Source organism: Nerophis lumbriciformis, linkage group LG17 (assembly GCF_033978685.3).
Source record: "Nerophis lumbriciformis linkage group LG17, RoL_Nlum_v2.1, whole genome shotgun sequence".
Taxonomy (NCBI): Eukaryota; Metazoa; Chordata; class Actinopteri; order Syngnathiformes; family Syngnathidae; genus Nerophis; species Nerophis lumbriciformis.
Window position 1 is genome coordinate 31150001 of NC_084564.2, and position 27500 is coordinate 31177500.

The 27500-nt window shown below is 39.9% G+C and overlaps 1 protein-coding gene across 3 annotated transcripts in view; it reads right to left on the reverse strand.

Annotated features, from left to right (window-relative positions):
• The window catches only part of cux1b (cut-like homeobox 1b), a 216163-nt gene that overhangs the window by 46998 nt on the left and 141665 nt on the right, over window positions 1-27500 (reverse strand). For all 3 annotated transcript variants that reach the window (XM_061973073.1, XM_061973071.1, XM_061973072.1), the window contains exons 7-9: window positions 22744-22820; window positions 22595-22661; window positions 3917-3965 (exon numbers count right to left, since the gene is read on the reverse strand). In XM_061973073.1, the coding sequence (XP_061829057.1) occupies window positions 3917-3965; window positions 22595-22661; window positions 22744-22820 (193 nt within the window). The remainder of the gene's footprint in view (window positions 1-3916; window positions 3966-22594; window positions 22662-22743; window positions 22821-27500) is intronic.

A 27500-nucleotide genomic window follows, 5' to 3' on the forward strand; every position in this document is an offset into this window, starting at 1 on the left:
GAAGCAGCGACAGAGATGACGAAGCACGCCCCTCTTCCTCTGCTTCAACCTGCAGTCCCAGTGATAGTGCCGGTGAGTAACTAACTTTAACTGTTGCCGGTTCATTTCCATATCTGCTCACTTGTAGCCTTTAGGCTAAAATAACCTTACCTCTTATGTCAACCAGGACTGCAGTAATGTTAGCTAGACTAACGTTCCCTATGCTTTAGTCAGTGGCTAACGGTAACGTTAACCTTTTTGTATGTGTCTGATAACGTTAACGGTATCTTGTAGCCTACACCACTCCAGAGTTTGTAGGTCTGTCTAATAAACTAGTGCTTGCAAGATGTGAATGAAGATAATGTTAACGTTATCCTATTTCAGATGATGACATTCTTGACACACTGCAAAAACTGAAATCTAAAAGTAAAATGAAATATCTCAAATAAGGGTGATATTTGCTTATTTTCTGTCTGATAAGATAATTCTTCTCACTTAGCAGATTTTATGTTAGAGTGTTTTACTTGTTTTAAGTGTTTTGGTCCTAAATGATCTCAGTGTTGATATTTTATGACCTATATTGAGTAAAACATGCTTGAAACTAGAATATCAACTGTTGCAAAGCTGTGTCATCAACACTCACAAGTATAAAACTACATTTTTAAAGTAATAATTTCTTATTTCAAGTATGAACAAAAAAAAAAATTACTGACACAATTGTGTCTCATATTAAAACAGATGACAGCCAAATGGACTTTGCGGTTTTATTTTCAATGAAACAATAGAAAATACGTACTCATATACAGTGTTGGGTTAGTTACTGCAGAGCAGTAACTAGTTACAGTTACTAGTTACTTCATTTCAAAAGTAACTCAGTTACTAACTCAGTTACTTACACCAAAAAGTAATGCGTTACTGTGAAAAGTAACTATTTAGTTACTTCTTTTTTTCTTCTTTTTTTTTTTTTAAAGCTCCCATTAATGCCCTTTTAGCTTTCATTTCAGTACTGTTATTGCACTGGAGAATAATACAATCTGTTGATCAACTTGACATGCATTTGCATCACTGAACTCTGCTAAGCAATGTGCTCTACATACAACACACAAAGACAAAGATATGTTACAAAGGCCAATTTGTTTCTGGCCAGAACAAATTGACAAAACTATTTTAAATAGCTGCAACATAACGTACATAAGTAACAAACAGCATAATAACAGCATAGATGTAAACCAAGAAAGGCACACACTACATACACAAAGCCTAACCAGGCATTTTCTTTACTGAGCAAAACTCTTTATTGTCGGCCATAAACACATCACCAAAACATTAGTAAAAAAAATGATATCTAGCAAAAGTGGTCATTTTCTGCAGTACAAACCAGACCAAAAGCTACTTTGTTATATCAACAGCAGCCACTCGCTCTTTCTCACGTGTGCCAACACTTGCACATATGGCACTTAGCCAGTGATGAGTTTACAGCCACACAAAAAGTCAGACAACTCCAACACCACACATAAAGTGTAATTCCAGGTCGTTACACTATGATTTACCAATCAAATGTGTGCTTATTCTAGTGTCATTTATTAGGAATCTTAATTTATAAATATTAATTATTAAATGCTGTTAGTATATTAAATAAATACTAATAAAAATATATTTTTTACAAACAGGAAGTTGCAGGAATGTACACATGATCCCCTGCTTACATCTCATTGTGCAACATGTGAATGTTTTAATGGGAACTAAATGAAAGGGGTACAAACTATTTCCAAAGCAGGACCTCCACCCAGACAAACAATACAAGTACACAGTTCATGAAAAACAATATTTGTTGTTATTGTCATTGTAAGTGGGCCTAAACACTTATATTAGAAATGGAAATGACTGCTGTCATTTGATTATAATAATAAGAGAATGTTGTCTGTGTATCTGTGTTGGCCCTGTGATGAGGGGGGGACTTGTCCAGGGTGTACCCTGCCTTCCGCCCGAATGCAGCTGAGATAGGCTCCTGCGACCCCGAAAGAGACAAGCGGTAGTAAAAATGGATGGATGGATGGAGATTGAACTTGTTATTTAGTGAGGTTTGGGACAGGTGTGCTGCTGGTGTAGCCACAGTGTGCACGTGTGATGTTGCTCACATGGGCTCCACTCATGCTCAGGGAGTTTTTGCGTTTGCTCACACATGAACAATTAGAGGGAACATTGATTGACAGAGTGTGTGTACCTTCAGCGCTGAATGATGAGAAGAGGCAAAGTTAATCCTTAAATGGTGGAGGTGAAGTGGCATCAGAGTCTCTGTCTCTCTTTACTAGCTTCGTCGAAGCATGTTGCTTATGTAGCTTGTTTCAGCAGATTTGAATTGCTGTTTTGGGCAGTAGATGGCATCTTTGATCCAAAGCACAATTTACATTTAACTAAAATGTTCTTTTCTTTGTGCTCGACAAAAGAAAAGTAGTGAAAATATCTCCATGTTAGCAAACTCGACTTCTGGCTCCGCCATGATCAGACACGCCCCCCTCCCTCTCCTCCCTCCACACTCACACACACAGAGCGCACGTCTCTCTTCTCCGGCTTGTGACACAAGAAGAATCAGAACGATGACAGAGCAGCGCTCCGATAAAACACACTTTATACTACATAAAAAGTAACGTAAAATAACGCAGTAACGCATCATGTAGTAACGGTAACTGAGTTACTGAATATAAAAAATAACGCGTTAGATTACTAGTTACCGCCGAAACTAACGGCGTTACAGTAACGCGTTACTTTGTAACGGGTTAGTCCCAACACTGCTCATATAGTAGTACACTTGTTATTAGTGAGAATATACTTATTTTAAGGTATTTTTGGGTTAATTGAGGTTAACTAATTTGACTTGCTTTGGAAAGTCTTGACAAGCCAAATTTTCTTGTTCTATTGGCAGATCATTTTGCTTAGATCAAATAAAATACCCCTCATGTTAGTATTTTTTATTCTTGTTTTTGAACACCGACTTTTTGCAGTGGAGCCAGAGTGACCAGGGCAGTGTTTGCTCTGTTTATTTTATTTTTTTCTTAAAAAATAAAAGTGAGCTTTTGTCAAACCAAGTATTGTGTTTTTTTCCCATATACAACAACCTATCTGGATTCCATAAGAGAATCGATAAGGAATCGGTTCGATAAGAGGATTCGAATTATCTGCCAATAAAACAAGAAAATTTGGCTTGTCAAGACTTTCCAAAACAAGTAAAATTAGCTAACCTCAATGAACCCAAAAATACCTTAAAATAAGTATATTCTCACTAATAACAAGTGTACTACTATATGAGTACGTATTTTCTATTGTTTCATTGAAAATAAAACAGCAAAGTCCATTTGGCTGTCATCTGTTTTAATATGAGACACAATTGTGTCAAAGTCATGATTTTTTTTTTCATGCGTGAAATAAGAAATGATTACTTTAAAAAAGCAGTTTAATACTTGAGTGTTGATGACACAGCTTTGCAACAGTTGATATTCTAGTTTTGAGCATGTTTTACTCAATATAGGTCATAAAATCTCAGCAACAAGCTGTAATATCTTACGGAGATCATTTAGGACCAAAACACTTAAAACAAGTAAAACACTAACATAAAATCTGCTTAGTGAGAAGAATTATCTTATCAGACAGAAAATAAGCAAATATCACCCTTATTTGAGATATTTAATCTGACTTAGATTTCAGTTTTTGCAGTGCACCCATTCATACACTGATGGTGGGAGCTGCCATGCAAGGCCCTAACCACGACCCATCAGGAGCAAGGGTGAAGTGTCTTGCTCAAGGACACAACGGACGTGACTCGGTTGGTAGAAGGTGGGGATCGAACTAAGAACCCTCAGGTTGCTGGCACAGCCACTCTCCCAACCGCGTCACGCCGTCCCAGAAACAAAAATCTCAGTTTGGGGGAGGGTATGTTCACCTGATTGGCTCTTTCAAGGTCCGTCATCACCATCTCGATCTCGTCGGCCCTGAGGAAGACATTACTGTTACTACAAACCCGTTCAATGGTGCGATACACAACACACATATTCCCGGTAAGAAAAGCAGACGGCGCACTCAATAACGTGTGAGTCAACTGACATTTTGACAATGCTCGTGACGTGTCCATTAAGCTAGCGTCTAAATTTCACCTTAATCCATTGATTGTGAACCCTGCAACCCAAACAGCTTGTATGTGTGCGTGCACACATGTAGTTAAGTGTGCGTTTCTACGCGCACTTGTAAGCCCCCTAAAACAGAGGGATTATATTAATAGAACTCTAAATCCTAATACAGCAGACTAATCTGCTATGAAGCTGTGTGATTGTGTCTGGCTAATGGTCTGGATGGAGGCCGCGGTTCACCTCTCACTTGCGAGAGGTCAGACAGCAGGAGTGTGTCCCGTAATGCTGCCTCTTTATTCCACTGTCAGCCCAAATGGCTCGTGATTGACATGACTTATGATGCGCCAGTCACATACGATATCGGACAAAAGTGAGTAAACCCATCTAACTGTGTGTAGAGTGGAACTACACTGCTATACAAGCTGCACACAGATTACTCTAAAACAGGTTTTCCCGGTCAAGGACCACAAACCTGAAGTAAAGATGAAGCACGGAAACCCTAGTTATACAGTACACGCTAAAAGTTTGAACATATCTTCTCATTTCAATGCGTTTTCTTTCTTTTCATGACTATTTACATTGTAGATTGTCACTGAAGGCATCAAAACTATGACACCTGTGAAGTGAAAACCATTTCAGGTGACTACCTCTTGAAGATCATGGAGAGAATGCCAAGAGTGTGCAAAACAGAAATCAGAACAAAGGGTGGCTATTTTGAAGAAACTAACATTTTAAAGAAATATTCTAAAACATACAGTACAGGCCAAAAGTTTGGACACACCTTCACATTCAATCTTTATTTTCATGACTACCGTATTTTTCGGACTATAAGTCGCAGTTTTTTCATAGTTTGGCCGGGCTCCAGTGCGACTTATATATGTTTTTTTCCTTTTTTATTATGCATTTTCGGCAGGTGCGACTTATACTCCGGTGTGACTTATACTCCGAAAAATACGGTATTTACATTGTAGAAAAGGTGAAATAACTGAAAAACATGTTTAATATTCTAGTTTCTTCAAAATAGCCACCCTTTGCTATGATTACTGCTTTGCACACTCTTGGCATTATCTCCATGAGCTTCAAGAGGTAGTCACCTGAAATGGTTTTCACTTCACAGGTGTGCTTGAAGCTCATGGAGAGAATGCCAAGAGTGTGCAAAAAGCAGTAATCAGAGCAAATGGTGGCTATTTTGAAGAAACTAAAATATAAAACATGTTTTCAGTTATTATTTTTGTTAAGTACATAACTCCACATGTGTTCATTCATAGTTTTGATGTGACAATCTACAATGTAAATACCGGTAGTCATGAAAATAAAGAAAACACATAAAATGAGAAGGTGTGTCCAAACTTTTGGCCTGTACTGTATGTGTTGTATATAATCATAGTTGTTGTGGTTGGAGGGACAGGTGACTACAAGGGTTAAAATATTAATAGTCACACACACTGCCATACTGTGCAAAATGAAGTGTCGGGAATGTTTAGGATAAACACACTTAATGTAACTGAACACAAACATAAATGTTAAAATGTAGGTTGATTGGCAACACTAATGTGAAGGGTTAGGGTTAGCCGAATGGGCATTCAAAGGTATAATTATTTTAGTAAGATGGCATACAATCTCAGCAGAAAAAAAAGACGGTGGGCAGGAAGTCTAGAGTCATTTTTTATCGGACACTTTTACGTCGTCAAGTCACATTCTCAAACCAATCACACACTTTGGGCTACACAATATCAGAGCTATGCGTCACATCTGGTGTAACTTATGGAGGTTAATTTGTGTCTTTATTACAAAAGTTTTTGTTTTTTTTAACACTGAATTTATGTAAATACATTTTTTGCGTTTGAAATTTGTGAACTAACTTTTTTTTTTACATCAAATTATGCTGACAATTTAATTAAAATACAAATTCAGTGTATAAAAAATCATTGTAATAAAAAATTATTTGTGGAAAACTTCAGTATCGAAAAATGTGCTGCTTCAAAATGCAAGACTCACTTCCGGTAAATTAAGACTGAAGCAATCGATCCTGTCTCAGAAGCAGCCAATGAGGTGTCAAGTTTGAAGTCATGTGACACAGTTAACTGGGCTACCTTGGCATTATACAACATAACTAACATTTCAATGCAGGCCCCCTGGATATTTTCAAACTATAGAAATGATTCCAATGGTTAGAATCTGCACTCTTGAGTGAAATACAAAACTCTGCTTCATGCATATGAGGCACGAACAAAGTGGGCGGGGCTTGTCTACGGTGCAGTGAGTGTCAGACGGAGGCAGAGTTGTACAGCAAAGTTCTGCTGAACAGTGATATTATGTTGGATATGTTTTTTTACCCTTTGCGTTCGTTGCATATTTGTAGTGCATGATTATTAAAGATGTCAAAAATTCAGTGTCAAAAAAAGCTTTTGTAATAAAGACACAAATTAAACTCCATATAACTACATAACAAAACGAAAAAATGTCTTCCAATAGGATCATGCTTCGTCAAATAGCTTTTGTAACGTCAAGTCATATTTATATCTAAATAAATGCTAGTACATCAATTGAAGAATAAGAAAAATACGTTTTTTGCAGATTGAAATTACGTGCATATTCTTTTATAAAATGTTCTGCTTGATAGTCCTCAGTTAAGGAATGTTTAGCAGGCTGAAAATTACATTTTATTAAAATTGAAGTTTCAAACATTGTCATGTAGAGAGATACACTATATTGTAAGTATTATTTGGCCACCCATTCAAATGATCAGAATCAGGTGTCCTAATCACTTGGCCCGGCCACATGTGTATAAAATTAAACACTTGGGCATGGAGACTGTTTCTACAAACATTTCTAAAAGAATGGGCCGCTCTCAGGAGATCAGTGATTTCCAGCGTCTTCCAACATGACTGTGCACAAGTGCACAAAGCAAGGTCCATAAAGACATGGATGACAGAGCCTGGTGTGGATGAACTTGACTGGCCTGCACAGAGTCCTGACCTGAACCTGTTAGAACACCTTTGGGATGAATTAGAACGGAGACTGAGAGCCAGGCCTTGTCCACCAACATCAGTGTGTGACCTCACCAATGCGCTTTTGGAAGAATGGTGAAAAATTGCTATAAACACACTCCACAGCCTTGTGGACAGCCTTCCCAGGGGAGTTGAAGCTGTAATAGCTGCAAAAGGTCATATTGGACCCTTTATTTATTATTTATTTATTTATGTGTTAGGAATGGGATGGCACTTCAAGTTCATATGTGAGTCAAGGCATGTGGCCAAATACTTTTGGCAATATAGTGTATGAAGACCATTAAATTGTATTGTTCAGAATTTTTAAGCATTTATTCAGATAGAAACATTTCACAAATTACATTACCAAACATTTTTTAAATTAAAGCATGATTGTAACAATCCACTTTTTGTGTTAATAAACTTGTATCCAAACTAGGGATGTCCCGATCCAGGTTTTTGCACTTCCGATCCGATACTGATATTGTTTTTGCACTTCCGATCCGATACCGATACTGACCGATACCGATACTGACCGATAATGGCCTATCCGAGCATGTATTAAAGTTTAAAGTTATTTAGCCTACTTAGTTGTCAGAATCATGTTGAAAGGGGTTTTAGTACTCTTGATAACAACTAGCCAGCTGAATTAGGGGAGTTTGAATAATACACAATGGTTGGTAACAAGAAACTGACCTGTTTATTCAAGGATAAACACAAAATAGACAAAATTATACATGACAAACAGAAATGGCATCATTGAAACTAGGGCTGGGCGATATGGCCTTTTTTTAATATTGCGATATTTTAAGGCCATATTGCGATACACGATATATATCTCGATATTTTGCCTTAGCCTTGAATGAACACTTGATGCATATAATCACAGCAGTATGATGATTCTATGTGTTTTAATTGATTGATTGAGACTTTTATTAGTAGGTTGCACAGTGAAGTACATATTCCGTACAATTGACCACTAAATGGTAACACCCGAATAAGTTTTTCCAGGGGTCCACTTAAATTGATTCATGATACAGATATATACTATCAGATATATACTATCATCATAATACAGTCATTACACAAGATAATCACATTGAATTATTTACATTATTTATAATCCAGGGTGTGGAGGGGGGCGCCGGATGTAAGTGTCAAAAAGACAACTAAAAGAGTTTGATATGAGAATAAATCTAAAGTTAAAATATAGGGTAGAAATGCACCCATTTGCAGGAAATGTAGTCTTGATTTTCAAAATTTTCTTTCAAGACTTGCATGTCTACATTAAAACATTCTTCTTCATACTGCATTAATATATGCTACTTTTAAACTTTCATGCAGAGAGGGAAATCACAACTAAAAAAAAAAATCACTATTTTTTCCATACGGTGTTGACGTGGAAATGTTTGCCTCGGCGATGGTGTGGGCGTGTGGCACCGAATGGAGATAAGCGTCTCGACAGACCTTACAATATTTGAACAATGATGACGAAAACTGTTTTCTCTGTCGTGTCCGTGTGTCGAAAATTGTTATGCGCTTATTTTTTTATTTGATTTTGTGCGTGGCATACATTTGCCGTGCGCAGAGGACGCTTAAAGCAGGCGCGCACCTTAGCGGCTGCGCTAGCATCACAGCTAACGTTAGCCATGCTGCTACCTCGCTCTCTGCTGGGAGAGGGCGTATACGTATATGACGTATGACGTGACAGTATGTGACATATGTAAGAAGGTGCGCTCGCTGTCTGTAAGAGGGAGACACAGGAAAGAGTGAGAAGAGCCTGTCGTGTAATGCCAGCAGCTAAAAGCAACTGCGTTAGAATCCACAGACCTCTGGATGTGCTGAAGGTGTGCTGGAAAATGCAGAACGGAGCTTAGGGAACAGCATAAAAGTGGAATGTATTATTTAAATCGGTGCGTTGGAAAACACGGACCGGAGTTTTTTTTAAAACTGGATCTGGATCGGCATTTTCCCATGCCTTGCCGATACGCATTTTTTTGCGAAAATCGGCGGCCGATCCGATCCAAATATCGGATCGGGACATCCCTGATCCAAACATCAGTCATGTATTGAGAAAGTATAAGACAACAGGTGCCTTGTTTGGTGCAATTAAGTTGTTCTGACGTTAGTTTTCCTCACAAAATAAACCAAAATTATACGTCTAAATATACTCCAACTCATAAACATACAATAAAAAAAAGTATAATTTGGGGGTATTTTTGTTGCCGTATTCGATGAACTCATGCAGTGTCAGTGAACAGCGGCGGAGTTACCGCTGGCGAAATATACGTCAGAAAATACACATTGACCAAAAATAAACGTATTACCCTCATTTTGCCAAAATCCTCATTTGCTTTGGATCAACAATTCTGGAGAAATGATAACTTATGTATGTCAACTGTGGTGTCTGCCTCCAATGTACTGTTTGTAATCACCCCACACTATATGCCTGTGCTTTTACTTTGTAAAATATTTGTAATAAGTTTTACTGTGGCAAGTCATGGCTTCCTGATTTCATTCTCATCATCCATCCATCCATCCATCCATCTATTTTCTACCGCTTGTCCCTTTTGGGGTCGCATATTAACTTGAATATTGAACTAATGCTGCAATATGTATTAGTTTATTTTGGATCATTGGTGACACGTGCAGAAAAGGTGCAATTTTGAAACAAAGTTTTGTCAGGCAAATTGTATTAATTCACTGTAACAGAGTGAGATATTACTACTTTTCCCATGTGCTTGCTTACCTCACACAAGATACTGTTACTGGCTCTCCAGCCTTCCCTGCGAACCTTCACTTCTCACATTTTTGTCTTTTCTGGGTTGAGGAGAAACATATGTAATTGCTTCCGCATTTTTTTGCTAGAGGCACATCCCCATGCTGCACAACAGGGCATGTTTACATGGCAAACACTCTCCAATTAAAAGACGTGTATAATAAGAGAGTACGGTCTCACTTGGCTGCGGCTTCAAACTGGTACGTAACGTGGCATAACAGGTTGTCCATACACACTCTATGCACCACTCTGAGAAACATGGTGTAGCTCTTCTCCTCTGAATGAGAGTGTTTTACATGCCAAGAATATACATTCTGTATTCCTACAAAATAGAAAATCTGACCAGAAACCAACGCAGCTCAGTAAAAAAAATGGTATTGTACTTAAAAGCATGTTTATGTCCTTTTTTGTGTTGTTCATTAAAGCAAACTAATTGTCGAGTTATAATAATAAAAACTTGAAAATTATCTGTCGAGGGTACACTTTTTAATTATTAATTAATAATTATTATATATAATTATTATATATAATATATATATAATTATTATATATAATATATATATATATATATATATATATATATATAATAAATAATTAATTATTATTAGGGATGTCCGATAATATATATATATATTTTATTTTTATTTTTATTAAATCAACATAAAAAACACAAGATACACTTACAATTAGTGCACCAACCCAAAAAAAACTCCCTCCCCCACTCATTCACACAAAAGGGTTGTTTCTTTCTGTTATTAATATTCTGGTTCCTACATTATATATCAATATATATCAATACAGTCTGCAAGGGATACAGTCCGTAAGCACACATGATTGTGCGTGCTGCTGGTCCACTAATAGTACTAACCTTTAAAAATGTTCATTAATTACTAGTTTCTATGTAACTGTTTTTATATTGTTTTACTTTCATTTTTATTCAAGAAAATGTTTTTAATTTATTTATCTTATTTGATTAATTTTTTTTTAAAAGTACCTTATCTTCACCATACCTGGTTGTCCAAATTAGGCATAATAATGTGTTAATTCCACGACTGCATATATCTGTTGATATCGGTATCAGTTGATATCGGTAATTAAAGAGTTGGACAATATCGGAATATCGGATATCGGCAAAAAGCCATTATCGGACATCCCTAATAATTATGTCTATTTGCGATTAATTGTGATCAATTTTGAGTTAACTATGAACAAACTGATTATTTGTGATTCATATTTTTATCGTTTGAAAGCCCTTATATATATATATATATATATATATATATATATATATATATATATATATATATATATATATATATATATATATATATATATATATATACACAGTATATGTAAATACCAGGCGTCTGCAACCTGCGGCTCTTTCATGCCTCTGCCCTAAGCTCCCTTTGACACAAAATTTCAATAAATAGTGGCTATTTAATTTTAATTAGTTGTATTTTATTTGGTTAGTTTGTTTTAATGTTACAGTTGAGAGTTCTGTGATCTTGTAATATAAAAATAAAACTTATTTTATATTGTGTCAATGGTAATGTGTGTCATCTTCTGTTGCCAACCAAGTTTAGCGAGCAACATCTGGTAAGATAGCAATTGACCGAAAATACAAAATAAAAAGTCAGTTTGTTACACTTTTATCTCTCTGGTTGAGTTGCAGTCATTTCTACCTTCTTTTACCCTTATTGTTGTCTTTTTAGGCTGCTGATCACGATGGGTTGCCAAACAGGTAACACATTTGCAGCAAATATTGGCGGCCGTGTTACCCTCTATGAGCTTTTTATGATGTTCATTTTCATGGGAAACATAAATATCAACCATGTCTGTTTTGTTAAACACATTCAAATCAGTAGTATAAAAGCCTATGGGACATAACACTGTTTCTCGTAGTGTGACACACAAATACACAAGCTGCTGTCACCCAGAGCAAAAAAATAAACAAGAATAATAACAAAAAGTGCACTCAAAAAGGAGTGAGGGAAAATAACTAAGGTTGCACACAAAAGGTGTTGAGAGGAAACAGTTAACACTACACGGCGAACCACAGAAAACGAGAAGTGTGAGTGGAGCCAAAGTCGAAGAGATGAACATGACCGGAAGGGTGAACCATCAGGAATCTACTGGGGCCGAGTGAATGGACTGGAGAGCTTAAAGTAGTGAGGGGGAAATGAGTATCAGGTGTACGTGCAGGTGTTTCTGCCCCGTGACCCAGAAACCAGGCACTGCAACAAAAAGAAACAGGCGGCTGCCAGATCATGACAGCTATGTGTGTTTCTAATCGAAAGACTGCAGCCTATGTGTTATATGTGTTTTATGTTGCACGATTGCACCAAGAAAAATTCCTAGTTTGTGAACCCGTTCTCAAACAATGGCAATAACAACTATTCTGATTCTGATACATCAGTCAGTGAAGTGAACTACAAAGTGACATTACTGTCATCTCCTCATTGTACTGTAGTTTTGAAAGCAGCCTCAGTGTGAATGTTTGTTTAAAGACGTTTAAATATGTGAAAAAAATTGCGGTGGACTATATTTTTTATTTTCTTAAGTCTAGTCAACCAACAATTTCACAAACCCACAGAAGAAACCCAGTGGACTGCCCCATTGAAGACCTCTCCCTTAAAGTATTGAATTGAATTGAATTATATTTATATAGCGCTTTTTCTCTAGTGACTCAAAGCACTTTACATAGTGAAACCCAATATCTAAGTTACACTTAAGCCAGTGTGGGTGGCACTGGGAGCAGGTGGGTAAAGTGTCTTGCCCGAGGACACAACGGCAGTGACTAGTATAGCGGAAGCGGGGATCAAACCTGGAACCCTCAGGTTGCTGGCACGGCCACTCTACCAACCGAGCTATACCGCCCAAAGTATATCCAAGTTCACTTTCTAAAGTATCGTCCCTGGAGAAAATATAACATTTGCTGAAATGTAAGGGGTGTGCTCACTTATCACTTATATAAACTCAAATATTAAAAAGTCATAAAAAGGGGGATATTTTTTATTCAAATTTTAATTCAAGGTTTTGTATACCCTGTGGATCACTCCCACCCTATAAAGAAATGCTGCCACACATTCATGGACAAGAATATCGAGATGCAGCGCCAGACAGCTGCAATTTTAATGTAATAATATCAATGTGCATGTGCACATTTGCACATACACATTTTGCAGTAACATGAACTGTTTTTTTTACCTTGTGCATCTGTATATTAGAAAAGAAATACTGGGTGCAAAATGGAATATCCATCCATCCATTTTCTACCGTTCGGGGTTGCTGGAGCCTAGAAGGCGGTGTACACCCTGGACAAGTCGCCACCTCATCACAGGGCCAACACAGATAGACAACATTCACACTCACATTCACACACTACGGACCATTTAGTGTTGCCAATAAACCTATCCCCAGGTACATGTCTTTGGAGGTGGGAGGAAGCTGGAGTGGTGATTAGTATTACCACCTTTCCTTCAAACTTAGATTAACATTTTAATAATAAGCATTCAGATTTGCACAAGGAGTTAAAAGAGTGACAGGTAATGATGTTGTTGTTGCATCTGTCCTGTTGTTCTGCTCCGGTGCAGACCGTAGTAGAGATAACTTATGAGAACTGATGTTTCATGATAGGCTGCAGTCTTTTGATTAGAAACCCACTAGCTGTCATGATCTCGCAGCCTCCTGTTTCTTTTTGTTTCTGGGACACGGGGCAGAAACACCTGCACGTACACCTGATACTAATTTCCCCCTGACTACTTTAAGCTTTCCAGTCCATTCACTCAGCTCCAGTAGATTCCTGATGGTTCACCCTTCCAGTCGTGTTCATCTCTTCGACTTTGGCTCCACTCACACTTCTCGTTTTCTGTGGTTAGTGTAGTGTTAACGGTTTCTTCTCAACACCTTTTGTGTGCAACCATAGTTATTTTCCCTCACTCCTTTTTGAGTGCGCTTTTTGTTATTATTCTTTTTTATTTGTTTTGCTCTGGGTAGGGGTCCTACTCCGGCTAAGCCGATCGTGACAGCAGCTTGTGTATTTGTGTGTCACACTATGAGAAACAGTGTTATGTCCCATAGGCTTTTATACTACTGATTTGAATGTGTTTAACAAAACAGACATGGTTGATATTAGGTCAACAATGTGCCCAAGGCAATGCACTAAAAAAAAGTCCGATAAGGGTGGGAGAGCTTTTCACTCTTCACTTTTATTATTTCCATAAGAGTTAAAAGGATCTAGTATGCATTTAGGCAACATAATAGGACACTACCTCACCAGCTTTTATCCTGTCTTAAGCTATAGTGCGGGAGAGCGGCGTGCATGCTCTCACACGCACAAATGTGAGGTCAGCGAGCCAAACAAACCTAGAAAAGCTTGTAATGGAGAACGTTTATGGATATCGTAATGCAACCCAAATACACTGAGCGCTCCCGCTCCAAATGTGATCATTTAATCAAAGTACAGATGCACAAAGTCTTCTTAAATAACCTTTGGATTTGGCTATATTTGGGAATTATAAAGGCAAAGCTCGAGGCTGAGGGCCAAAGGAGATCACAGGGAAGGGATTTTCAGCGTTTCCTCACACAGTGGGGCGGGTGCTGGGAAGCCTAGTGATTCCCCACCCTTGCAGTGGACACAAAAACGTAATGTTTTGAAGGAGTCATATTTTGTAATATCATTTTTTTTTACTATTAAAACAGAACTACCACGGGGGGAGCTATAGAGCAGATGCACACCAACAACATGCAAGCGTGCACATGCTTTTAGTAACATAAAAGCCATTGGATGCACCCGGTGACATCAGTGAGAGCACTGGAGGACTTCTTAAACACGCCCAGAGCCTTTAAGCTGCTACTGTACTTCCTCCATTTCAGACAGGCCGTTTCAGCTCTTATCATGCTCTCTCTCGCTCTTTTCCACACTATGTCTGATGCTCTCCTTTCTCCTCAACTCCTCTACTTTTATGTATTCTTCACCCTCGCCGCACCACCCCCAAGCCTGTCCTCTGCGCCAGCAGGATATTCCCCGATTTAGACTTTCATTTCCCTCCTCCATCACACTCTGATCCCTTCTTCCTTGCAGTAGCCTCCAGAACCCAACTTGCTTTTCTATTTTGCCCTCGAGCTTTCATCCCGCCATTGCCTTTTCTTTGCATATCCCAACATGTTACCTCGGGGATTTCAAGGAGGCTTAAGAAGAAGCCAGTTGTAAGTGTCACTGTGGGTGTGAGTCACTGTTTGATATGCAAACAGGGAACACATATGCATGTATGTAAGCATGCACTGCTTCCTAATCAGCAATTAAATGTTTATTCCCTAAATCAGGGGTGCCCAGATCACTATTAAGAAAAAACGACCGACAGGAAGGCGAGAACCACTTTTTATTTTAACCGTACCTCCCGTCAAAAGCCTAAAGACCGACTGCACAGTTCCTGTCTTCACAATAAAAGTGCTGCTCCATCCTGCCTGCGCTAACAAAATAAGAGTCTCCGAAAGCTAGCGCAAACAAGCTAGCAATCAATTGTATGCAATCTGTTGTTGTGTTCCCTAATTTGAGTGTACATAAATGAAGGTGTGTGTTGCTGAGCCCAACCTGGACATCATCTGGACTGTACATAAATGCTTATTTTGAAAATGTAATTTTGTTTATAGATTATATGCAATCTGTTGTTGTGTTCCCTATTTTGAGTGTACATAAATGAGGGTGTGTGTTGCTGAGCCCGACCTGGAGATAATCTGGACTGGACCTGGTTTTAAGAACCCTTTAAATAATCTAACTTCATTGACAACCTGGTCTGGTGAAGATAATGTCCTTTATTTTTTTTTTAATAAATACAATTTTCTTGAACAAAAATGAAATTAAAATAAAATAGAAAGTAGTAATTAATGAAAATGAGTAAAATGAACTGTTAAAGGTTAGTACTATTAGTGGACCAGCAGCACACACAATCACGGACTGTATCCCTTATATATTGTTATATTGTTAATATTAATAACTGTATCCCTTATATATTGTTAATATTAATAACTGTATCCCTTATATATTGTTATATTGTTCATATTAATAAGTGTATTCCTTGCAGACTGCATTGATATATAATGTAGGAAGCAGAATATTAATAACAGAAGGAAACAACCCTTTTTTGGAATGAGTGGAGGGGGAGGAAGGTTTTTTGGGTTGGTGCACAAACTGTAAGTGTATCTTGTGTTTTTATGTTGATTTAATAACAAAAATTAAAAAATAAAAACAAGCTAGCAAGCCACGGAGTTTGCCGCCAATGTATTGCTTGTAAAATGTATAAAAAGGAGTATGGAAGCTAGACAAACAAGATGGCAAAAAGCAACCACTTCAATGTGGTATTGGACAGAAAGGAGGAATTTTTTTCTCTTCCATTTGAAAATGTGGAGGTTATCATCACTACTGTCTGATTCCAATCAATGCAAGTCATCACAATCATACCAACTTATATTCTTGTCTTCATGAAAGGAAGGAATGTTAAACATGCTTGTATTATCACTAAACACATTTAACTTGTTAACAAGAACGGCAAAATAAATAAATAAAAATGGTATATATATATATAAGTATATGTATGTATATGTCTATATGAGGTAGATCAGTGTTTTTCAACCACTGTGTCGCGACATAGTGTGCCGTGAGATACAGTCTGGTGTACCATGGGAGATTATCTAATTTCAAATATTTGGGTTAAAAATATTTTTTGCAAACCAGTAATTATAGTCTGCAAATGATGTGTTGTTGTTGAGTGTCGGTGCTGTCTAGAGCTCGGCAGAGTGACCGTGTAATACTCTTCCATATCAGTAGGTGGCAGCACATGCTTTGTAGATGTCGGAAACAGTGGGAGGCAGTGTGAAGGTAAAAAGGTGTCTAATGCTTAAACCAAAAATAAACAAAAGGTGAGTGCTCCTAAGAAAATGCATTGAAGCTTAGGGAAGGCTATGCAGAACGAAACTAAAACTGAACTGGCTACAAAGTAAACAAAAACAGAATGCTGGACGACAGCAAAGACTTACTGTGGAGCAAAGACAGCGTCCACAATGTACATCCGAACATGACAATGTCCCCACAAAGAAGGATAAAAACAACTAAAATCTTCATGATTGCTAAAACAAAGTAGATGCGGGAATATCGCTCAAAGGAAATCATGAAACTGCTACAGGAAAATACCAAAAAAAGAGAAAAAGCCACCAAAATAGGAGCGCAAGACAAGAACTAAAACACTACACAGGAAAACAGCAAAAAAGTCCAAATAAGTCAGGGTGTGATGTGACAGGTGGTGACAGTACACCTACTTTGAGACAAGAGCTATATTGATGCATGCTTGGTTATGCTTTAAAGTCATATCCAACAATTGCGACGACGACTTTTTACTGTCAACTGAGTTAGTTTTTTTTCTGCTGGTGGTGTGCCTCCGCATTTTTCCAACGCAAAAAATGTGCTTTGGCTCAAAAAAGGTTGAAAAACCACTGAGGTAGATCACCTCGACTTGGTCATTTAAAAAGTAGCTCGCCTGCTGAAAAAGTGTGGGCACCCCTGCCCTAAATGTATCCCCGAGTCTTTACACACACATAAGGGTAGACATTTACACACATGCGCATGCACAAACACACAGCATCCTGCAGGGCTGAGGATCAATACATCATTCATCTTTAATAGTGACTAAACGGGTAAAACGCGGGCAGGCGGACCCTCACAGAGCTAACACGGAGAGGGGGGCTACTATACATCTGCAGGCCTGCTTCCCACTGGAGCTCACACACTCCCGAGCATTGCAACATCCACCAAATTCTCTTTCAAGTGTGTGTGTGTGTGTTTTAAAAGGCAGATTACCCAAATGCAGCAAGAGGATGGGAGATTTGTCACGCAATGGCCTCCTTAGCGAGAAGTTCAGAGTGTATGTGCGCGCGGACGCCGGCGCCTGTGTGAAAAAGCGCGCACGTATGCGTTCTGTTTTTTGCGGTGCCAAAATGTGAAGCAGTCAAAGGGTTAAAAGTTGTGTTCAGCCAAACACTGGCGATTTGCTCAGCCAAGCAGTAAACGGGGGGGGGGGGGGGGGGGGGGGGACTCCAAGGACTGGGAGGGTGCAGGGTTAGAGAGGGTTTGTGTGTGCTTTAAAGCGTTGCATTAAAATTTCAGATCACAGCACGCCACATAGTCAAGGACCCTGACTGCCTCGGGCTCGTGAGTGATCGAGCGTGCGCGTGTGTGTGTGTGTGTGTGTGTGTGTACATGAGCGTGTGTAGGGATGTGGGCAGGCATGTGTTTATTAGCCTATGCAAGCAACTCGGGCCTACTATACATGCCTTTTCAAAATGCGACATAAAAGGGGAAAGTGGAGAACTGAAAAGGGTGAAAGTGCAAAGAAATGAGAGAAAAGAGTGCTATATGGAGGGAGAGGGAGAAGAAGCAAAGGGGGAAACTGCAGTTAGTCTATAAAAAAAGGTATTGATTGATGCCATCGCACTGTATGCAATATCTTCCTGTGGCCTTTCTTCTGACTCTCACAAAAAGATAGCATTAGAGAGATAGAGGGGGGAAAAAGTAATTGAGTGAAATGGAATCGATGTGTTTGTAACAGCCAGTCAATTTAACAACTCTGTTAATGGATAGACAAGGTGAGTTTGGGCCAAGACACATTTAGTAGAGTGGGGGGGTGGGGGGGACCTTAAAAGCTGATAATCTTCTGTGCTTTTGTGGATTGAGTGGACTCAAACAAATTAGACCATTTTATGGCGCGTCTTAGACAAACACGATTGATTAGGGTTTCCTGTTTTTACTGAATCATTTTGGCATTTCTGAACATGACTTAAGCGCTTTTGGATGGTGAGCACCGGGTTCTCGCTCAAGGGAACGAGCGAGTGTGAATGTCACAAAGTGGCACTTCACGGAGCGGAGTGCTGACAAGGAAAAGCTTCTGTACTCATCTTTGCCAGTGCTACAAAAGATCAATACTGATGGATTGTCGCTACTCAAGTATTGAAGAGGCCTGATCTCACGGGTCCCTCATCAGTCATGACCTCCATGAATCACAAGATGTTTTTACGAATGAAATCAGGACACATGGAGCAGAAAAGCAGGATGTCAGGTGATGGAGAACAAGGTGGGAGAGCTCATCAATTGATGTCTCGTCCATGTAGGGATGGGGATTTCTATTCTGTGGCTAGTTTTATACTCTATTTATCTCTTGGTTATAGGCTTGTCAACCCTACTGTTCAGAATCAAGTTGAGAGTACTACGACTCCCCATAGTTCCATAAATGTTTTCTAGGTTTACGATCTAATGTCTGACACTATTTTTTTTTTTAATGGTGTCAAATGTTGGCCGTGAGGTTTGACGGGATCCTTGTGGGATAGAACCAGACAAAATGGTAGGGGAGGGTACAACTATAGTCTCAAAACAACTGATGTCAGAAGTGGGATGGTTTGGATGGACCCTCGTTTTATAGATGACCGAAGCTTGCTTCAGGATACGTAAGTGAAGTGTGATGCAATGTCCGTTAAGACGCCAAAAAAAGGGACATTAACACGAAGGCTTTGGGGCTTGTTTTGGTGTATAGATCTGGATTTAAATCCAGCGTATGGGGTACTGCTTTTCAGGTGTCCTTGACACTGCACAATTGCTGTTTTACTCCCATAGAACCTGCTCAGTGGTTAGAGTGTCCGCCCTGAGATCGGAAGGTTGTGAGTTCAAACCCCGGCCGAGTCATACCAAAGACTAAAGCTGGGCGATATATGGAATATACTCCATATATCGCGGGTTTGTCTGTGCGATATAGAAAATGACTATATGGTGATATTGGAGTATACGTTCTCACGCAGTTGCTTTTAGCTGCGGGCATTACACTACATGCGTTTCCCACTCTTTCTTGTCTCTCCTTCTCACAGAGACATAAAACAAGCGCACCTTCTTACATACGTCACATACTGTCACGCCACGCAGAGAGGTAGCGGCATGGGTCACGTTAGCTGTGGTGCGAGTGGTATTACTAGAGAGAGAAGGAGCGAATCTGGTAACAAATGAAGGAAGTATAATTCATTCCCAAGAAAAACAGCATGGGGTCCATCGTCTGGCGGTGGTTTGGCTTCAAGCAGGAAGATGTCAAGTATGTGGCAAAAGCGTTGCTACAAAAAGTAGCAGCACTGCTAATGTAGCATCATTTGAAAGTCACCCGCTAGACAAATGAAGAGTGCTTGAAACTCTGCATGTCAACATCTCCGTTCGGTGCCACACCAACAAAATGCCCAAGCAACCATTTCCACATCAACACCGTATGAAAAAAAGAAGGAGATAACGTCCGCAGGAACCTACCACATAGCGAAGGACATACACTATTTGATTTCCTATTATGCAGCTCATTTGTATTTGACAGTTATTGAAATATCTTGTGTGACATCATGCACAAAAGTGCACTTTATTTGTTTTAAACTATTGTAGTGCCGTTCTGTACAAAAAGTGCACTTTAATTTAGTGTTGTTTTGATATGTCATCTTAGTGACATCCTGCACAAAAGTGCACTAATAGCTTGTTTTAAAATGTCTCTGACAATCTTGCACTTTCTGTTTGGAAATGACATGAATGTTTGTGCCACTGCTTAATAACTGTTTAAAACACTTTTGGTAAATTTCCCTCTCTGCATGAAAGTTTAAAATGAGCATACCGTAATTTCCGCACTATAAGGCGCACCTAAAAACCTCCAATTTTGTCAAAAGCTGACAGTGCGCCTTATAATCCGGTGCGCCTTATATATGGACCAATATTGAGCCACAACAGGTAAAAGTTTCAATCAATCAATCGCAACTACGGTAAGCAGCCGCCGTCTTCATTTTCCCCCATAGAAGAAGAAACGTGCGGTGCATGCTGGGATATATGACTGCGCAAGGCGTGCTGTTTCATTTCCATTTGTGTGTTTATGTAAAGACCCCAAAATGGCTCCTATTAAGAGACACGCTTACGACAGAGAGTTTAAACTCAAGGCGATCAGTCACGCAGTAGAACACGGGAATAGAGCAGCAGCTGGCATGTTGGATGCCGTATTCGCCTAACTGTTTAATTCGGACACTGAAGAAAAATAATTCGAGGGATTCGTGGATGAGGAATAACTTAATAAAGTGAGCTTTACATGTTTATTTTGTGTGTTGTGTTGTGTGACATTAACGTTTGAGCAACATTGAGTTATTGATATATTGTTATTGCTCTGCACTATTTCGAGTGTTACTATATTGTGATTGCACTAACGTTTGATTTATCGTAAAAGTATCAGACTGGTTTGTACGTGTTTATTGAATGGAGGAAAAGTTCCCCTCCACTATGTGATATAAATGTTGCACTACATGTTATACCTTGCTGTTGTTAAAAGATAAACAAAACACCACGTCACTGACTTTACCTCGGGGAAAATAATAAAACAGCTGATTATTCATTTTGGGAGTGAACGGAGTTGTCAGAACGCTGGTTTGTAATCTATTAATAAAGTTTGACTGACCTATCTGACTGTTTTGTTGACATTCCCTTTAGCGTAGCTCCATCTAATGGATGCATAACGTATCCCCAGCCTTTACTGTAACGTCTATTCTATGCGCCTTATAATCCAGTGCGCCTTATATATGAACAACGTTTTAAAATATACCATTCCTTGAAGGTGCGCCTTATAGTGCGGAAAATACGGTATATTAATGCAGTATGAAGAAGTTTTAATGTAGAGACATAGAATCATCATACTGCTGTGAATATATGCATCAAGTAGTCATTCAAGGCTAAGGCAAAATATCCAGATATACTGTATATCGTGTATCGTGACATGGCCTAAAAATATCCAGATATTAATAAAAGGACATATCGCCCAGCCCTACCAAAGACTATAAAAATGGGACTCCCTGCTAGGCACTCAGTATCAAGGGTTGGAATTGGGGGTTAAATCACCAAAAATGATTCCCGGGCGCGGCCACCGCTGCTGCTTACTGCTCCCCTTACCTCCCACGGGGTGGAACAAGGGGATGGGTCAAATGCAGATTGTAATTTCACCACATCCAGTGTGTGTGTTACTATCAGTGGTACTTCAATTTTTTAAAGTACATTTTCAAGTATAAAAATATGAATGAATGATGTTTACACAGTTCCTAAAAATCAACAAGTGTTATATTTGTTTATACTGAATGTATGACCTGCATTGAAAAGCAAGCATGCGTGGTGTGTATTCTACTGGTAACCTCAACCTGCCCTGCTGAATGCCAGTTTTTTTTTTTTTTTGGAAATCGACTAAAAAGCAGGATTGAGGACACGAGATGATCAAATTAAAACCCACCCACATTCAATAAATCCACGTTCTAATCACCATGCCAAATTCCAACTGATGGTCTGGACATTTGTGTACACATCTGTGCTCAGTCATCTCCTTCCCCCTTCTGTCTACATGATGTTTCCGCATGTTTGGCATAGGGCTGCATGTTGGGTAGCGCTTTGAAATAAATGTGCTATAAGGAAATATTGTGGCTGCAAAAGACATCACAGTGTAGTATGTCAGTATTTACAGCATGTGGGGTAATGCTGGGATTTGAGGGCCGCTGAGCCTTGTGGGAGACAATCCAGCTGTTCGGAGAGCTGAGGGAGTTTCCAGGCAAAGAGGTGTACTAAACAGGGTGATTATGTCGGGAAGAGGTGGGGAAAGGGAGCGCACACGCAGATGAATGAGTGAAACACGTACTTTGCTGAGGATTCCTCGTCATATTTCGTCTTCAAATCAAAGAGCTCGGCCTGAGTTGTTTCAAGTGCTGGAAAACAGATGTAGTGACTTTTTATGTACACTCGACAGTTTCATAAATCTATTTTCTACCCTGCGTTTAGCTGGATTACCTGTATGGAGGGACTGGGCTTTGTGCTCGGCCTCTTCCAACCGTGACGACATGGAATCTTGGCTCTCCTGGAGTTTCCTGAGCAAGGTAGACAAGTCATGTTAGAGAGAGCATAAAGTTATAGATCCACTACGTCAGTAATTCCTGGGCTCACACTTTTGTGACAACTGCAGCTTTTCTCTATTTTCCCTCCATCTCTGAAGTGTTTCTCCCACCACCAAAAATCCCCCCAACACAACCCACTCCTCATTAAGAAGCCCTATTAGGCAGGAATGTCTAGCCACTGGGGCACTCAGCACCCGGGGTGGGGAGTGCTAAGGAAGCGTGGGGCGACAAAAAACCACAAGGATAAAATAGATTCATTCTTAGCGTATAAAAAGTTAGGCTCTGCTGAGAAATTGCCACGGCGTGTAAAAACATCAATAATCTAGCACAAAGAGCGTCTTTATGGCACTCTTTGATGCCCACCCCCCTTCTCCGCCAAGCCGTCTCTCTCCTGTCATCTCCATTTTTTTTCTGCCCTCAATTTTATCCTTTCATCTCCTTCCCTCACTACTTGAAGAAGCAACGTATCAGAGGTGCCAGCCATTTACTTGTCCTCTCAGACACAGGAAGTAAGCTCTCTGCAGACAGGAAGGGGACTATAAAACACTGACGTACAGGAAGTCCTAAAGGGCTTCGTGTGTATGTCTGAATTGAGCAATGAGCTCTTATAATAATCACAATGATTGACGCTAAAATAAACAGTGTGGTCACAACTTATTTGTTCTATGTTAAGAAAAACCTGCATATATGTGTATGTATGTGTGTGTATAAATATATATATATATATATACACACACACACACACACACACACACACACACACACACACACATACATATACATAAATGCATGCATATATATATACATACTCACACATATATACATATATATACACATTTATGTGTGTGTATATACAGTATACTTACATATACACACAAATTTACATAGATGTGTATACACGAGTGTATATGTTTATAAACACACATATATACACACACACACACACAAATTTACATAGATATATACACGTGTGTATATGTATATAAACATATATATATATATATACACACACACACACACACACACAAATATATATATCATTATACATATATACATAAACATATATATACGTATACATATATACATAAATATATGTGTATACACACTAACGTACAGACACATATACATACACATATTTCTGATTTCTGATATATACATACATACAGATACACATACATATATATAAATATACACATACATCCATCCATCCATCCATCCATCTTCTTCCGCTTATCCGAGGTCGGGTCGCGGGGGCAGCAGCCTAAGCAGGGAAGCCCAGATTTTCCTCTCCCCAGTCACTTCGTCCAGCTCTTCCCGGGGGATCCCGAGGCGTTCCCAGGCCAGCCGGGAGACATAGTCTTCCCAACGTGTCCTGGGTCTTCCTCGTGGCCCCCTACCGGTTGGACGTGCCCTAAACACCTCCCTAGGGAAGCGTTCGGGTGGCATCCTGACCAGATGCCCGAACCACCTCATCTGGCTCCTCACGATGTGGAGGAGCAGCGGCTTTACTTTGATCTCCCCTCGGATGGCAAAGCTTTTCACCCTATCTCTAAGGGAGAGTCCCGCCACTCGGCGGAGGAAACAAATTTCGTCCGCTTGTACCCGTGATCTTGTCCTTTCGGTCATAACCCAAAGCTCATGACCATAGGTGAGGATGGGAACGTAGATCGACCGGTAAATTGAAAGCTTTGCCTTCCGGCTCAGCTTTTTCTTCACCACAACGGATTGATACAGCGTCCACATTACTGAAGACGCCACACCGATCCGCCTGTTGATCTCACGATCCACTCTTCCGTCACTCATGAACAAGACTCCTAGGTACTTGAACTCCTCCACTTGGGTCAGGGTCTCCTCCCCAACCCGGAGATGGCACTCCACCCTTTTCCGGGCGAAAACAATGGACTCGGACTCGGAGGTGCTGATTCTCATCCCAGTCGCTTCACACTCGGCTGCAAACCGATCCAGTGAGAGCTGAAGATCCTGGCCAGAGGAAGCCATCAGGACCACATCATCTGCAAAAAGCAGAGATCTAATCCTGCAGCCACCAAACCAGATCCCCTCAACGCCTTGACTGCGCCTAGAAATTATGTCCATAAAAGTTATGAACAGAATCGGTGACAAAGGACAGCCTTGACGGAGTCCAACCCTCACTGGAAACGTGTCCGACTTACTGCCGGCAATGCGGACCAAGCTCTGACACTAATCGTACAGGGAGCGGACCGCCACAATCAGTCCGATACCCCATACTCTCTGAGCACTCCCCACAGGACATCCCGAGGGACACGGTCGAATGCCTTCTCCAAGTCCACAAAGCACATGTAGACTGGTTGGGCAAACTCCCATGCACCCTCAAGGACCCTGCCGAGAGTATAGAGCTGGTCCACAGTTCCACGACCAGGACGAAAACCACACTGTTCCTCCTGGATCCGAGGTTCGACTATCCGGCGTAGCCTCCTCTCCAGTACACCTGAATAGACCTTACCGGGAAGGCTGAGGAGTGTGATCCCACGATAGTTAGAACACACCCTCCGGTTCCCCTTCTTAAAGAGAGGAACCACCACCCCGGTCTGCCAATCCAGAGGTACCGCCCTCGAAGTCCACGCGATGCTGCAGAGTCTTGTCAACCAAGACAGCCCCACAGCATCCAGAGCCTTAAGGAACTCCGGGCGGATCTCATCCACCCCCGGGGCCTTGCCACCGAGGAGCTTTTTAACTACCTCAGCCCCAGAAATAGGAGAGCCCACCACAGATTCCCCAGGCCCTGCTTCCTCATAGGAAGACGTGTTGGTGAGATTGAGGAGGTCTTCGAAGTATTCCCTCCACCGATCCACAACATCCGCAGTCGAGGTCAGCAGAACACCATCCTCACCATACACGGTGTTGACAGTGCACTGCTTCCGTTTCCTGAGGCGGCGGATGGTGGTCCAGAATTGCTTCAAAGCCGTCCGTAAGTTGTTTTCCCTGGCTTCCCCGAACTCCTCCCATGTCCGACTTTTTGCCTCCGCGACTGCTGAAGCCGCACACCGCTTGGACTGTCGGTACCTGTCCGCTGCCTTCGGAGTCCCATGAGCCAAAAGAACCCGATAGGACTCCTTCTTCAGCTCACCGCCGGTGTCCACCAGTGGGTTCTAGGATTACCGCCACGACAGGCACCAACTACCTTGCGGCCACAGGTCCAATCAGCCGCCTCGACAATAGAGGTGCGGAACATGGTCCACTCGGACTCAATGTCCAGCACCTCCCTCGTGACATGTTCAAAGTTCTTCCGGAGGTGGGAATTGAAACTCTCTCCGACAGGAAACATATACACATATATACATATCCACAAACACATACAGTCGCGATCAAAAGTGTACATACACTTGTAAAGACCATCATGTCATGGCTGTCTTGAGTTTCCAATCATTTCGACAACTCTTATTTTTTTGTGATAGAGTGATTGGAGCACATACTTGTTGGTCACAAAAAACATTCATGAAGTTTGCTTCTTTTATGAATTTATTATGGGTCTACTGAAAATGTGAGCAAATCTGCTGGGTCAAAAGTATACATACAGCAATGTTAATACTTGCTTACATGTCCCTTGGCAAGTTTCACTGCAATAAGGCGCTTTTGGTAGCCATCCACAAGCTTCTGCTTGAATTTTTGACATTATGTTCTTTACAAGTGTATGTAAACTTTTGACCACGACTGTATACACACACATAAATACATACAAATATAGATATGTATATTAACATAAACAAATGTATACATTTATATACATATAACATATAATATATGAAAATCTTAATTTCCCCTCAGGGATTAAGAAAGTATTTCTGATTCTGATATACACAAATAATGTGTGTGTGTATATATATATATACCGTATATATATATATATATATATATATATATATATATATATATATATATATATCTATGTGTATATATATATATATATATATATATATATATATATATATATATATATATATATATATCTATGTATATATATATATATATATATATATATATATATATATATATATATATATATATATATATATACAGTATATATATAAAATCAAGACAATGCATAATGCTCTAAAAACTAAATTACTGTAATTTCATACAGTTTTGGGTGGTTTACAAACGATATCATATTTTCTCTTATGCCTCCGACATTTACACAGAAGAAACCTTTCTTAAACAGCACAAGTGCGCTTTTTTGGGGGTTTTTTGGGGGGGGTTTTGGGGCGGTATAGCTTGGTTGGTAGAGCGGCCGTGCCAGCAACTTGAGGGTTGCAGGTTCAATCCCCGCTTTCGCCATCCTAGTGACTGCCGTTGTATCCTTGGGCAAGACACTTCACCCACCTGCTCCCAGTGCCACCCACACTGGTTTAAATGTAACTTAGATATTGGGTTTCCCTATGTAAAAGCACTTTGAATCACTAGAGAAAAGCGCTATATAAATATAATTCACTTCACTTCACTTTTTCTTCATTCTCTAAAACTCAAAAATAGGAGCGTAGATCACGAGAACCACATTTAAAACATGCTACTGAAAAATTTGGCAAATTGTGGAATCACATGATAACAATGTATCTTGGTCAGATATCTGGTAGTAGTGATCATTCATTGCTCATGAAAATAGGCACCCCACACCAG